The 15,411-nt window shown below is 41.4% G+C and overlaps 1 protein-coding gene across 3 annotated transcripts in view; it reads right to left on the reverse strand.

Annotated features, from left to right (window-relative positions):
• The window catches only part of tusc3 (tumor suppressor candidate 3), a 350,535-nt gene that overhangs the window by 175,513 nt on the left and 159,611 nt on the right, over positions 1 to 15,411 (reverse strand). For all 3 annotated transcript variants that reach the window (XM_080198163.1, XM_080198162.1, XM_080198164.1), the window contains exons 3-4: positions 13,267 to 13,384; positions 2,511 to 2,651 (exon numbers count right to left, since the gene is read on the reverse strand). In XM_080198163.1, coding sequence (XP_080054289.1) covers positions 2,511 to 2,651; positions 13,267 to 13,384 — 259 coding nt within the window. The remainder of the gene's footprint in view (positions 1 to 2,510; positions 2,652 to 13,266; positions 13,385 to 15,411) is intronic.

A 15,411-nucleotide genomic window follows, 5' to 3' on the forward strand; every position in this document is an offset into this window, starting at 1 on the left:
AGAGAATGTGAAAACTCCACACAGACAGGCACCCAAGGTTGGAATCCAACCCAGGTCCCTAGTGCTGTGAGGCAGCCGCGCTAAACACTGTGACATGTCTTTTTCAGTTAATTACAGTTAGGACGCAAAAACAAAAATAACGTATTAAAGGGCACAAAAACTTTGCAAAGAGCTACAAAATAATTCAAATTTGTTGCAAGTTTCTGAGGATAATTTATATCAGCTCTTCCAAACCTAATTTAATTCCTGGTTTTGAAATCAGTGTCATATTTTTTAATATCTGACAACTGAACAATTCAAGAATCTCCCAAAAAATACTGCGTACTGTTGAAGCCAAATTTGAGTACAGGTTTGTACTGTGTTGTTTCTTCATATAGATTTTATACTAACCTAATATTTGGTTTTTAGATTAGTAATGAGAGTTCCCGTTTACACCTTAGCTTTGCAATGATGATGATTGAATGCTTGCAATACAAAGTAGTCTTGTCAGAACTAATGATCCAAAGACATGAGTTCAAAACCTACTAAGGCAACTAGGGAATTTAAATTCAGATAATTGAATTAATTTGGCATAAAATGCAGCTATATATAGAAAATAGTTGGATTGTCATTAAGAATGCATGTGATTCATTCATGTCCTTTCAGGGAGGAAATCTGCTGTCCTTACCCACTCTGTTCTTCATGTGACTCCAGATCTATATCAAAGTAACTGACTCTTTAACATCCTCCATTGCATGAAACCTCGGTTTCATGAAACTTTTACGAAAAGTTGAATAGGTATAAAAATGGACTAACCACCTGATATCGACCTAAGCACATAGATAACAAAAGTACTACAACGTTTAGTCTACCCTGAAAAGTACTCTTCACTAATATCTGGAGATTTGTATCAAAATTGAGTCCCATAGATAAGTCAAGCAACAGCATGACACAGTCACACACAAAGAATCATACCTTATAGTTGATATCCCAGATTTCGCCATCATCATCTCTGGGGCGAACCTGTTCCACCAGCAGAACAAAGCCACCAAAGGTGACAGTACAGTAGTGTACAGTGAAAGAGAGTGGCCCGGGAAATTCTGAACATTGAATCCAGACAGCCAAATGTTCATGGTATCGAATTAAACATGGGGTGGGAAGCATCTTGTAGTTAATCATCCACCATCCTCCTTCAACTGATGCATTATTAGAACATAGAGGTGGAGTTCAATTCCCATCACCAAAAATGGCTCTGGAGCATCAGTTTCTGCTGAATTGGGTGAAGAAACATTGCTGCAGGACTGATCCTGTCTCAGGTGATGAGAGAACTAACAAGAGGGTAAAACTTACTTGAACTCAACTTCATTAATCTGGGGCGGCTTGGTGGCACAGTGGTTAGCACTGCTGCCTCACAGTGCTAGGGACCCACGTTCGATTCTTGGCTTGGGTCACTGTCTTTATGGAGTTTGCACATTCTCCTTGTGTCTGCGTGCATTTCCTCTGGGTGCTCCGGTTTCCCCCCACATTCTGAAAGACATGCTGGTTAGCTGCATTGACTTGAACAGGCATCGGACTGTGGCAACCAAGGGAATTTCACAATTACTGCATTGCAGTGTTAATGTAAACCTTACTTGTGACTAATAAATAAACTTCTTTACTTCTATCTGTTCTGGTAATCACCACACAATCCTTGTGGAATTGAAGTTCCACCTTCGCAATGAAAAAGCGCCTTATTGTGTTGAGTGGTACTACCATCATGCTAAATGAGATATATTCAAAAGAGATCAAGCAGCTCAAAAATGAGAATCTATGAGACACCATGAACAACTATGTACCACCACATTATCTAACTTGGTAACATGGCATATACCACTGTTTACCATCAAGCCAGGGGACCAATCCTATTTCAATGAGGATTGTAGAAGAGCAGATCAGGAAAGCACCAGGCGTTCTAAAAATAAGGGGCCATTCGGATAGAGCTGCAACACAGCTAACCAGCAAAAGAAAACATACTGTTGATGAAGCTAAGCTATTCCACAAACAATGGATCAGATCATAGCACTGCAACCCTGCAACATCCAGTTGTGAATGGTGGTGGACAATTAAACAACCAAGGAAGCTCCATCCTTAATAATGGCAGAGACTAGCACGTCGATGCAAAAGGCAGGGCTGAACTATCTTCAGCCAAAAGTGCCAAGTGGATGAACCTCTATAGCCTTCTCTAGACTGCAGCAATTCAGAAAGGCGACTCACCACCATCTTCTTAAAGGTAATTAGGGATAGGAAATAAATGCTAGTCTTATCCGTGATGCTCACATGAATAATTATTGTTTTAGAAAATTATGGAAAATGCTACGTTATCAACTCCAATAGACAGCACCATATCAGAGTAACAGATGACAATACAATTAAAGTATAAAAATCAGCAATAGCAAAGATTCACAAATATTAACATTCTATGTGAAGCAGTAATTCCATTGGAATGAAACGAGTGGAATTTTTGCTTTGTTAAATATCTTCAAAGAACTTACATGCACATCAGTTCGGTCAGCAATCCACTTTGCAAGCTGCTCAGCTGCAAATCCGATTCTCTGCAGATCAAAGGTGTCAGCTCTCTTAGGCTTTCCTTTTGGTGGAAAATGCATGAATGTAGGAGCGGAGTTCATATTTAGCTGCAAAAGAAAGAAACACTGCCTGGAAATGCTGATTAATCTTCCCTCACTTTGTGCACATCATGCTATCATGTTTCCTACATTTAAAATCTTGACAGGGGCCATTAAAGTATTTGACCATCATGTATATTTAGTCACATCAAATTTTGGAGATAAAATGGTCCAACCAGCAACACAAAACTGGCCTGCAGCAATCTGGCAGTGATTTTTTCACCCCATCTGCTTTTATCTTCCATTGACTTGAAAAATATTGCATAGATTATTAATTTCAAATCAACTTGAAGTGACAATAGAACTGGGAAAAAAGTTCCCACAAAGAACTATGGAAATCAGTAGAAAGAAGATTGGACCTGGTGGAAAATCATTTGGTGATTCACTGTCAGCTTGTTTTGCACTGCTAAGATCAACCAATTCACCCCTATGTTTAATTTATGGGAAAAAATATAGAACATGATTGAATTATATTAAAAATAAATGAAAATAATTATTTTTCAATTCAGCAAATCTCAAATACATAGCCTATTATGCTAGCAGAAACACAAACCTAACAAGCAAGACTGATATCACCATGTCTCCCAAGTAATTCTTCTGCATCTCTCATATGCAGAAAGACTAGTTTTATCTCTCACTTTTCACTAGTCTGTTTCCAGGCATGTCAATTCAGCTCAAGCTAAACAGTCTCAACTGCAACATAGTATACTCATCATTGCAACGAGGGGAATTTCACAGTAACTTCATTGCAGTGTTAAGGTAAGCCTTATTTGTGAATAATAAATAAACTTTACTTAGCATATTTTTCCATTTACCTTGCTCTCATATTCATTCTGTCTCCATACCTCACCACCCCCAGCCCCCAACAACGCACTGAAGCCCAGGCCCCAGGCTTCGCTTTCCTCTCTCCAGCCCTTAAGTAAAACCCATGTCATGGCACCACAAAGCAGCCTCGAAAAAGCTATTCTGCAGACTTACCTATACTCCCTGCACCCCACCTTCTCTCCCCCCGAAGAGGAGGAGTCGCTCTGTGCCAGCTCAAGTACACTCACCGAGCTCTCTTCAGAGTTCTGATCGCCTTTTGAAACCAGTTGTACATTGTGCCATTCTGCCATCATGCGACCATGAAAGTTTAATTTGCTGTGGGCAAATGATTCCAGAGTATGGCCTGTTAATTATACGCTAATGTATTATAATGATGTTCCTGACAATGGGCAGGAAGCACGGGACATGGGCGATCGTATCCTGTCAGGAAGTCAGTCTAAGGCCTTTTCACAATATTTTCCATTTGCACCTCATCCTTTCAGCTTAAGGTCAAATTGTGTTTGGCTAATTTGATTGTGTTATTTTGATGAAGTGACAGGGAGGGTGAATGAGAGAATCACATGTTAGGAACGTCAGTAAAATTGAAGCATAATAAAACAACAGTGTCAAGGTGGACACAAAATTGGCTAAGAGATAGAAAACAGAGTGCTGGTGAATGGCCATTTTTCAGGCTGTGGGGAGGTATGCGGTGGTATTTGCTGGCCTTCACTACTGGAGTTACTGTGGTCTTTGATAGGAACTTGAAACTGCAGTAAAAAGTGTGGAAGATCGTATTAGGACGTAGGCAAAGTGCCAGAATGGCCAATCACAAAGTGGATGAAGACAAAAAATATACTCATTCTTAATTTAATTTTTTAGATAGTTAAATATGTGCATGGTTGTATTTAGATAGAAGCTAAAATAAAAAAGAAATAGTATTAAAAAATAAAAACTTATGTTTTCTAAAAATGTGGAACGTTTAATCATTGGAAGAATTTCACATTCTATAAATGTAAAATTTTCAGTGCCAGTGTGTTTAGCAGAAAGTATGCCATTAATGCAGCATTAAACCCAGTTGTACCTCATTCAAAAAGGTGCAAAGTTTTACAGGCTTTTCATCAAAACTGTGCTTCAAATTTTGTATTTTTTAAGACAGACTATAACTAAAAAGGGAACTATAAAAGGAAACCATCTTCTCGTTTCTATGGAAGCTAAAATTTAAACTGAAATCAGAAATCAAAACAACAGAGGAAACTAAAACTGATTCAAACCACATAAAAGGGCACAGAGCAATCCATTCCCAAATGATGATCCCAGTGGTTCAGTTACAGCAGGCTGAAGAAGACAGAGGTTAAATCCAAGAGCTGAGAAGAGACAAGAACACAGTTACTTGAAAATGGCACTAATGGATCCATGCCATCAAGACCGTTGTAATGAAAGTTGAGGAGGCTCTGAAGGCATGCACCATTTTAGTGAAAACAGTATCTGTGGAACATATATCAGTTGCCTGCTGCTGTCAGCTGGGGATCTGGCTAGATCCTGAAAGAGGAGGAGTTGGAATTCTTCAGAAGACAGTTTTGAAGGACCTTAAGACTGAGATTAATGGCCTATATGTTGAGTGGACTACCGAGTAAATTTGCAAGATCTGTCTGCTAAATTTGCCACTTAATGTATATTTTATAATTTTTAATCAATCACCATTTTTGTTAATTCATGTTGATTTTGGGTTTGATTGTTACAGTAAAAGTTTTAAGGAGTGAAATTTTGTCCATCATGTTTTCCGTTAGGGGAGTTCAGTTCATTCACATTATTTCACTTCAAGGGTCCCATAACATAATAAGAGGCTAGCAACACCTGATTAGCAGGAAATACGCTGTAAGTGAAGGATAAGTGCTACAGTCTAGGAAAGCGAAGACATGAACTGTTAGGATTTTTTCGATCAGGAATACACAAAATTTGACTGCACAGGCTCTGATCAAATTAAGGAATGTTTGTCAAGACATTAAGATAAGGAACACGTCTTAAAACAAGGCACTGTCTTAAATTTAAGGCAATTTGTGTAATTATCTATAACAATGAAATTAACCACAGGAAAAGGTGAATGGTTATATATTTGAAGAAGACTAATTTCCAGGGTTATGGGAAAAAATGCGATGGCAAACCTTCCAGAGATCGAGATGTAGAATCAGTTGGGTAAAATTGAAAGGGAAAGTCACTTTTGGGAGTGCTATGTAGGTCCCTTAATGATAAACACAGTAGGATGGGAAATAAAAAGCAGAAATAATGGGGGCTTATGAGAAATTTATCAGTGATAATCATAATTTGACTTAATTTATTATTGTTACAAGTATTAACATGTAGTGAAAAGTATTGTTTCTTGCACGCTATACAGTCAAAGAAGCTATTCATAGAGAAGGAATGGAGAGTGTGCAGAATGTCACGCTACACAAGAGGTTGAAGATGTCTGTGAATATACCCACCAGCTGGTCCGCATAGGATCTGAATGCTTGTTCAGGTATCCCTTCTGGGTTAGTTACTTTCTGTGGGTTGACCTTCTAGAAGGCTCCTCTGACATCTGTAATGGTGGTCTTGGATACAGGTTTGTCTGAGGCTTCTGGGATGGAGGCCATACTCTCACTTACCTCTTGCTCAAAATGGGCTTAGAATGCATTGAGCTCATCAGGGTGTTGGTACCGGCGGTTTTACATGCCTTCATCTTGTAGCCTGGTACGTCTTGAAGATCTTGCCATAGTCGGCGGGGGTTCATGTGGCTAACCTGAGTCTCTAGCTTGGTCCAGTACTATCTTTAGGCATTTTTGATAGATCTGTTTAGTTCATATCTGGCTTTCTGGTATAGGTCTGGGTCTCCTGACTTGAACGCCTCAGACCTAGACTTCAGTAAGCAGTGGATATGCCTGTTTATCCACTCTTTCTGGCTGGGAAACACACAGATTTGCTTTTTTGGCACACAGTCTTCTACACACTTACAAATGAAGTCAGTTATTGTAACGGCATAGTTGTTCAGGCTGGTCACAGAGTTTTTAAATACTGGCCAGCCACTGACTCAAAGCAATCCCTGAGGAGATCATTCGATTCCTCAGACCAACGGTGCATGGCTTTCTTTGATGGATGATTTGCAAATTTGACTGCAAATGATTAGATTAATCAAATTGGCAAAGGTAATCTGGATGACGAGTTAATAGAATGTCTACGGGATGATCTCTTAAGGCAGCACATTTAAGCAATAATCAGATGGCACAATATACTAGACATGATAATGTGACTGAGCCAGGATTAATTAATGACCTCATAATGAAGGCGCCCCAGAGTCACCTCTCTCCAATGTACCAATGTCATACTAATAGAATTACATCTCTACCTTTTCCTCATTTCCTGGCCTTCCTAAATGACTTGAATATTCAAGTCCTGGTCTTTGTCATCATAAGATCCCTACAGTGCAGAAGGAGGCCAATTCAGCCCATAAAGTCTTCACCAACTTTCTGGCACGACATCCTACTCAGACCCTATCTCCATAACCCCATGTATATAACCTGCTAATCCTCCTGGGGCACTAAGGGGCAATTTAGCATGGTCAATCAACTTAACCTGCACATCTCTTTGCCCGTTGTTCTAGATTATGCCTATTGCCTCTAGGTCTTCCTTTTGCCACTATGAACAGAACTTGCAATCAAAATACCTCTTCTGTGATGTGTAATGGGTCATCAGCAGCAGCAAAACTGCATTAAACCATAATCTGTTACCTCATGTATCCCTCATTATCATCCATGAAGGACTCTGACCCCTGTGAAATGAGACATTCTGTCATGAGCAGATCAGGTAGTGCAAAAATGAATTCCCAAACTCGTGAAGCTATTAGGTGGGATTGTATCCATGCAAAACTGCAGCAGCAGCATTCTATAAGAGCTAAATAATTCCACAAGCAAAGGATCAGATCCAATTCTGCAGTCCAGTCTTGAATGACTGTGGACAATTAAACCGCTAACTCCAGCAGGTTCCCAAAATTATCTCCATCCTCAATGATGGTGAGCCCAGCAGGCATGTGCAAAAGGCAAGGCTAATGCTTTGCTAGCAGAACTGCAAAATGAATGCTTCACTTGATTAATTTCCTATGGCATTCAGTAATGGCTCAAGGCACTGGGTACAGCAAAGGCAACAGGTCCTGACAACATCCAGATAGTAGAATTGAAGACTTAATTGTGTTTCGGAACTAGTTGCAACCTTATCCAAGCTGTTCCAGTGCAACTACAACACTGGCATCTATAAGACAATTTGGAAACTTGCCCAGGTATGTCCTGCAAACAAAACGCAGGAGAAATCCAACTCCACCAACTACTACCCACCAGTGCACTCTTCATCATCAGCAAAACAATCAAAGTTATTATTAACAGTACTATCAAATGGCATTTACACAACCTACTGATCAATGCTGATCTGCTAGCGCCACTAGGCAACAGCCTTGTTACAAAAATGGACAAAAGAGCTGAATTCAAGAGCTGAACTGAGAGTGACACCAAGATAGCATTTGCCTGAGTGTGGCATCAAGGAGCTTGAGCATATAGAAGTCATCCATAAATCAGGGAAAATGATCCATTAGTTTGAGTCATACCTATCACAAAAGAAGATGGTTGTGATTGCTGGAAGTCAGTCATCTCAGCTTCAGGTTAATACCTTTGAGGTTCTGCACTTTAGCCTTCTGCCTAACTCTCGATATTCATACTTCAGGACCTCATCCTTTTTCCTACCTATGCCATTGGTACCAATTTGTACAAGGATCTCTGACTGCTCACCCTCTCCCTTAAGAATGTCCTGCAATCACTCAGAGACGTCCTTGATCCTGGCACCAGGGAGACAACACACCATCCTGGAGTCTCGATTGCGGCCACAGAAACACCTGTCTGTGCCTCTAACTAGCGAGTCCTCTATCACTGCTGCTCACTTGCTCTTCGCTCGACCCTGTCCCACAGCAGAGCCAGCTGTGGTGCCATAGGCCTGGCTGTTGCTGGTATCTTCCCCTGACAGGCTATGCCCCTCAACAGTACCCAAAACAATATACCTGTTTGAAAGGGGTATAAGCACAGAAGACTCCTGCACTACCCGCCTGCCTCTCCTGGCGGTCACCCATTTACCTGACTGAAATCTGTGGTGTGACAGCCTCCCTGTAATTACTGTCCATCACACTGTCTGCCTCCTGTATACTCCGCAGTGCATCAACCTGCTGCTCTAAGCGAACAATGCAGTCTGTGAGAAGCTGCATCTGGACATACTTCCTGCAGACAACGTCGTCAGAGAGACTAGATTGCTCCCTGATTTCCCACATCTGGCAGGAGAAGCTTACCACTGCCCTAACTGCCATACTGCCCTTCCGCAGGTAAAAGGAAATAAGAATCTCAACCCACCTCTCCCTTGCTTGTGATTCTCCTGACGACTGATTTTTTGTTAGAGATCTTTGTTTGGATCAAGGCTTTAATGTTGTTTGGACTCGAGCAATCCTGACTAAATGCAACTGAGCACCGATGAGCAGGTTATTGGCAAGTAAATGGTAATTGATAGAACTACCAATGATAACATTCTTTCCTGATGTTTCTCTAATGTTGATGATGACTCACATGACGAAGGAGCAGCACTGCAAAAGCTCGTGATACCAAATAAACCTGTTGGGCTCTAACCTGGTTTTGTGAAACTTCTTGCTGTGCCCACCCAGTCCAACACCGGCATCGTCACATCATTATATTCACAAGTGGTAAAAAGGAAAAGAGTTAGGACAGATAAAGAGAACAAGGAAATAGTCCTGTTGTCAAGTGACTGAATGGTGGAAATGGAAACAAGTATTTTTGGATTAGGTTTTACAGAGCGAAATGAAAGCAGATTGCATTGAGTGGGGCATGGAGATAAATATCCAACAGGGAACCATATTAAAAGTTAATGATACTAAAACTATAAAAACCATGAGCCTAGATTTTATAGAGAACAGAATACTGAACAAGGTTGAGTAAGAGATAGTGAAAGGAAAAAGGTAACTTTGCAAGCGCTGCCTACTCTTTACAGATTCATGTTAACTATCTGTTAGATCATACCTTTTTAAATCTTTGTTAATTTCGTCCTACATTACAGACTCTGGGGGATTGGGGGTGTCATAAAATCGGATAGCCCCTGAAACAAGCTCAGGGATAGCAATGCCAATTAATTGCCACCCCTTCCTCCAGATATAGGCAGCATGTGAATTAGTTACTGCTGCTGCACATTTAAATAATTGTGTTGTGGCATGTATGCAGTGCAAAGCATGCTGCTGAATGGCTCCATTTCTCTGCACTACGTAAAGCCAGCCTGCATCTCTTAAAGGGTAGAAGTATTTTGATTGGAACAGATTCTGGAGATGATTCTAAAAGTCAATTTGACCTGGCACAACATGGCAGAGAGGGGAGTAGGCTCCAAGCTTCTCCAACACAGCACTGGAGGCCTTGACACAGGGGGCATATAGGAAGAGAGAAGTCCTCTATCCACAGGGGATCAGGGGTTCTCCAGGCACTGCAAAGTCAATGGGAATGCATTTTCAAATTCTATATTCCACTAACAGCACTGCTAACTTCATACACCTCTCAGTTCACAACACACAACGCCACCTCCTAATCCTTCACTTACCTACCAAAATTCTCTACTGATTATAATTCATACTTCACGTTCATAGCTGCACCTCTTGCGCACACGCATAGCCCTGCTGCAAACCTCACACCCACACCTCCCAGCTTGCACTGAAAGCCAGCTATTCAACTATGATAGGCACATCATCCAAACAGATTGTACCATTTGCACTGAGACACCTACATCTCTCTTGCAGGACATAGTAGCATAGATAGAGACAATAGTATTTAACTGCTGAAGAACAAGCAAAATCACACGTCAACACTATTGTGGAGAAAATGATGCTTTCCATTATGTGAAAGGCTACGACTGAGGCCCTAGATAATGGCAACACTCAAACCATCAAAGGTGATAGGATGCTCACAACTCATGTTTCTCACATACCACCTCATTTCACAAACACTCCTGATCTGCAAGGAAAACATGTACCTCGTTCAACCCTTAAAACAACCCTTTCCTTACAGATATCCAAGAACTGGAATGTGGCCAGCTGGTGGTGCAGGAACAAGAAGCAGAAGAGGAAGAAGAGATTGGTGATCAAGAAACAGTGCTACTCTGTCTCTCACTCTCAGCCACCAGTACATAAATTGCTGCTGTGCATTCTTTAGGAGCTGTTTAGACATGGGATCTGTGGTGATACAGCAAGAATGAGTGGCCAGCCAGGTCAGGGAAAAAAATATTGCACGCTGTAGCTCACCAGAAGGCCTGGTTATAAATGATATCTGATTCAGTGGACATGAGGAAGTCATCAACGTGTAGCCTAAAGAAGAAAGCTGATGGGTGTGCAAACAGCAGTAGTGCATTGGTAGGCCTGCCAGAAAGCTGTGGCCACTGTCAAAGAGCATGGAGGAGTTTGGCACTAACCATGCACATAGCTTTGAGCAGAGCTTGGAGCCTATCCTTACCAGCATGGAAGTGGTGGCCAACTCCATTGCCATACACAAATGGGCAAACAGGCTCACAAAGTGGTCCAGCAATCTGTGCTCCAGCAGATTATTAGCATGGCTGAGGTGCTGCCCCGGAAGAATGTTACTGGCACAATGGTCCACAAACCTGCTGTCCTCTCTCAGAATGACAGCATTTGTGTTCCATCACCCTCATTTCGCTGTTCTCTCTCAGTCAACTGCTGTCACTCATGCCATAATTAAACAGTCTGAAGCTAGGCCCAAAATTCTCAAGGCTCTTCATGATCATCCTGCAAGGTAATGTGCAATCTTCTGCAGTGAAAGCCAGCAGCCTTCTACCAACCATCTTGTAGCCACGTGAATAGTATAACATAGGAGCAGTAGACCAAGCAAAGACACCTACAAGGTGGGGAATGCACTAGGGCAAATAGTTCAGTATTGTATATGTTATTGGAATTTTTAAAAATTAATTTACAGGATGTGAGTCACATTAGCTAGGCCAGCATTTATTGTCCATCCCTAGCTGTGTTTCAGAAGATGGTGGTGAGCTGCCTTCTTGAATTGCTTCAGCCCTTGAGGTGTAGGTATACCCACAGTGCTGCTAGGGATAGAATACCAACTCACAGGCAGCTCATCTGGACAGCATGGTCTTGGAATGGGTCCTCTTTGGATTTCCCAATCAGTTAGAGCGGGTGAACCCGGTGACACATTGAAGTGGTCTGTTTCTGTTCCACTACTAAAGGGACCATCTGAGGGTTAGAATTGAAACATTCTAGAACTGTAAAGATGGAGACAGCAAACATAAAAAATTGAAACATAGAAACTAGGAGCAAGAGTATACCAACTGGCCCATGGAACCTGTTCCACCATTCAGTATGGTTATGGCTGATCCTCTATCAACTGACAGATGAAGCACCGATGGAAAGCTTGCACCATGGTTCTCAGCTGAGAAACTTATTAGCCAGCAAGTAGAAAGCCCAAAGGTAGGGGCAATTCTGGGCTTGATATTCAGAAATGAACCTGGGCAAGTGAAAAACATTTCAGTAAGCAAGCATTTTGGTGACAGTGACCATAGAATTCAGTTAGATTTAGGATAATTGATAAAAAGGATAAAGGTAATTTTAATCAGATATGGCAGGATTTAGCCCAAGTGAACTGGGAGCAACTACTTGCACATAAAACTGTGTCAGAGCAGTGAGAGGCTTCAAGGAGGAGATGGTGAGAGTACGGGGCAAATATATGCCTGTAAGGGCAAGGGGTGGGACCGAAACCAGAGCGCTCTGGTCAAGGGATTTCAAAGTCAGAATTAAATTTTTAAAAAAAGAACCTTACGACATTTTAGCAAAAGTTCAATACGGCAGTGTCCCTTCAGGATTATAAAAAATTGGAGTAGTTTAAAAAAGAAATGAGGAGAGCTAAGAGAGTGCATGAAAAAGCTTTGGCGCAGAAATAAAGGAAAACATAAAGGATTTTTAAAATATATAAAGAACAAGAGAATAACTAGGGTAAGAGTAAGGCCAATTAGGCCCCAATTGGTAATCTTTGTCTGGAACTAGAAGACCTGGGTACAGTTTTCAATGACAAGTCTGCAAATGCAAGCAGTCCCCAGAATCTAAGTCCTCAATGTTCAGGACCAGGTAAGATCTGGGGATCTCAGGGTGGGGTGGCAAGGTTATACCCAGGTGGTAGGCAGAGGTGGGTGGAGGTGTCAGTGGGGAGAGTGGATCTGCAAAGGTCAGTTCTTCTCAGTGGGCAGTGGGGTGCCTGATGTTAAAATGAAGCTGCTGATGGAAGTGTCTCACACCACTTCCCATTCCCTGTATGAGGTCTGTACAGGATTACTTTTTTGGCTTCCCCCCTGTCACGAATGCCTCCCACCACCCTGCAAGTTGAGGCTGGGCAGAAAACAACCTTTAAGTTGTCAAAAATTGGCTTATTAAGCATATTTATTGGGGCAAGTGCCAGTCTGCCATTGGTTCACCCATTCTGCTGTAAATTTGCCAAGAGGTTGGGATGGGCAGCAGCCCAGTGGCAAGGCCATCCCATCTAAGAAATTTTATGGCCAACATCCTGTCTACAAAACTGCTAGTAGGGGGAATTTAAAATTACAAAAAGAAAATTGTGTTTAACGAACATATTTAGAGTTTTTTGAGAACAGAATTAGTTGTGCAAATAAAAGGGAGCCAGTGGATGTATTGCCCTAAATTCACAATGTAAAACTCGTTGATAGATACAACACACAACAAGATCCATACCTGTTGAAATACATCTGCTCCCTCATCATAGTCCACCACAGTGAAAAATAACTTATTGGAAAAGGCAGATGAATATCGCCATGAGTTTGCAAGCACCTGGTACTCTTCATTCGCCTGTCTGCAGAAAACAAAGTACAATGCACTAAAATCAACTTGCAGGGTTAGGAAATTAATTTACTAATGAGTACTTATGCTACATATTATTTGTTCAGCAAACAAAGCAATTTGACAGTAGTCAAAACAACTTAATGCATTTGCAGTTGCACCTATAAGGATGCCATATATGAACTTCATCAAACAATAGATGTTAAAATTACCTAAATGGGAGTGAAACACATTTATAAACTATTTCAGTCACTCTATTATGGTATGCTTTTATTCAATCATGGGATGTGAGCTTTGCTAGCATCGTCAACATTTATCCTTAATATGCCCACAGAGAAGGTGGTGCTCTATCTAGTTGAACAAATGTAGTCCACGCACCCACAGTGCTGTTAAAAAGGAAATTCTAGATTTTAACCCAGCAATGTTGACAGAATAACAATATCCAAATCAAAGCGATGTGCGACTGGGAGGAAAACGTCCTGATGGTGATGTTCCCATGTGTCGGATTTCCTTGTCCTTTCAAGTGGTAACAGTTACAGATTTGGAAGTGGCTGTTGAAGGAACCTTAATGTTACTGCAGTGCATCGTGTAGGTTATACACGCAGCAGACATTGGAGAATTTTGCTTCAGACACCATGAAGTAGTTCTCATTGTCTTGAGTATGTTAACAAAGTCTTTATTAACAAATTTTAACTACATGCATACATACAGGAGAAATACAGAGGTTAATCCATCCTAGGTCTTTACATAGCTACCAACCTGTAGACTAACCCTGGCTCTGGGTCACATGTCTTCTTAGTTCAGTGTGTGGGCAGTATTGCACTTAATCCCACATTAACTCTGTTTGGACCAGACCCTACTACTACAGTCATTGTGAGTAGAGGTGAAAGGTGTGGACATTTAAAATGGTGAATCAATCAAGTAGGCTGCTTTTTTCTGCATGTTCTTGAATGTACTTAGAGTGGCATTCATTCAGATAAGGGAATTCCATAACAATCCTGACTTGTACCTTGTAGATAAGTTTAGGGGAATCAGATGGTGAGTTATTAATAATAATGTCTTATTCAGATGGTTGCAGCTGAAGACCCAACCATCTTCAGCTGCATCATCAATGATGTTCCTTCCATCACAAGGGGAGATGTTTGCAGTTGATTGCGCAATGTTCAACACCATTCCTGATGTCCTCAGATATTGCAACAGTTCACGTCCAAATGCAGCAAGATCTGGACGATGTCCAGGCTTGGGCTGTCAAGTGGCAAAAGATATTTGCACCACACAAGTGCCAGGCAATGACCATGTTCAACAAGAGAGAATCTAACGATTACCCCTTGACATTCAATGGCATTACCATCGCTGAAGCCGCCCACTATCAACATCCTGGGTGTTACCATCGATCAGAAACTGAACTAGACTAGCCATATAAATACTGTGGCTACCAGAGAAGGTCAAAGGCTAGGAATCTTGCAGCAAGAAATTATCCTCCTGATCCACCATCTGCAAGGCACAAGTCAAGAGTGTAATGGAATACACTTCCTGGATGAGTAGACCTCCAACAACACTCAAGAAGCCCAATACTATCTAAGACAAAGGAACCCCTCTTGATTGCTACCCCTCCACAAACATTCAATCCCTCCACCACTGCAGAAATTCAACAAGGCTCCTTGGACAGCACCTGCCCCTGATCACTAACATCCAGAAGGACAAGGGCAGCAGATACCAGGGAACACCACCACTTAGATGTTCCCCATCAAATGACTCACGATCCTGAGTTGGAAATATATTGCCATTCCTTCAATGTTGCTGGGTTAAAATCCTGGAATTCTCTCCCTAACAGCACAATGAGTGGACCTAAAACTTTGACAGAGCAGAGGTTCAAGAAGGCAGTTCACAATCACCTTCTCCAGGGCAACTAGGCAACTAGATGCTGCTCTTGTCAGCAATGACCATATCCCATAAATGAAAAAAAAAATCTCTAATTAACAACATATTGCACCAATTTGCTGATTGGATTAGTTTGGTTCTTTTGGGACTGGACATATG

The sequence above is a fragment of the Carcharhinus amblyrhynchos genome, chromosome 1, assembly GCF_965287045.1.
Source record: "Carcharhinus amblyrhynchos chromosome 1, sCarAmb.v2.hapA, whole genome shotgun sequence".
NCBI classification, from domain to species: Eukaryota; Metazoa; Chordata; class Chondrichthyes; order Carcharhiniformes; family Carcharhinidae; genus Carcharhinus; species Carcharhinus amblyrhynchos.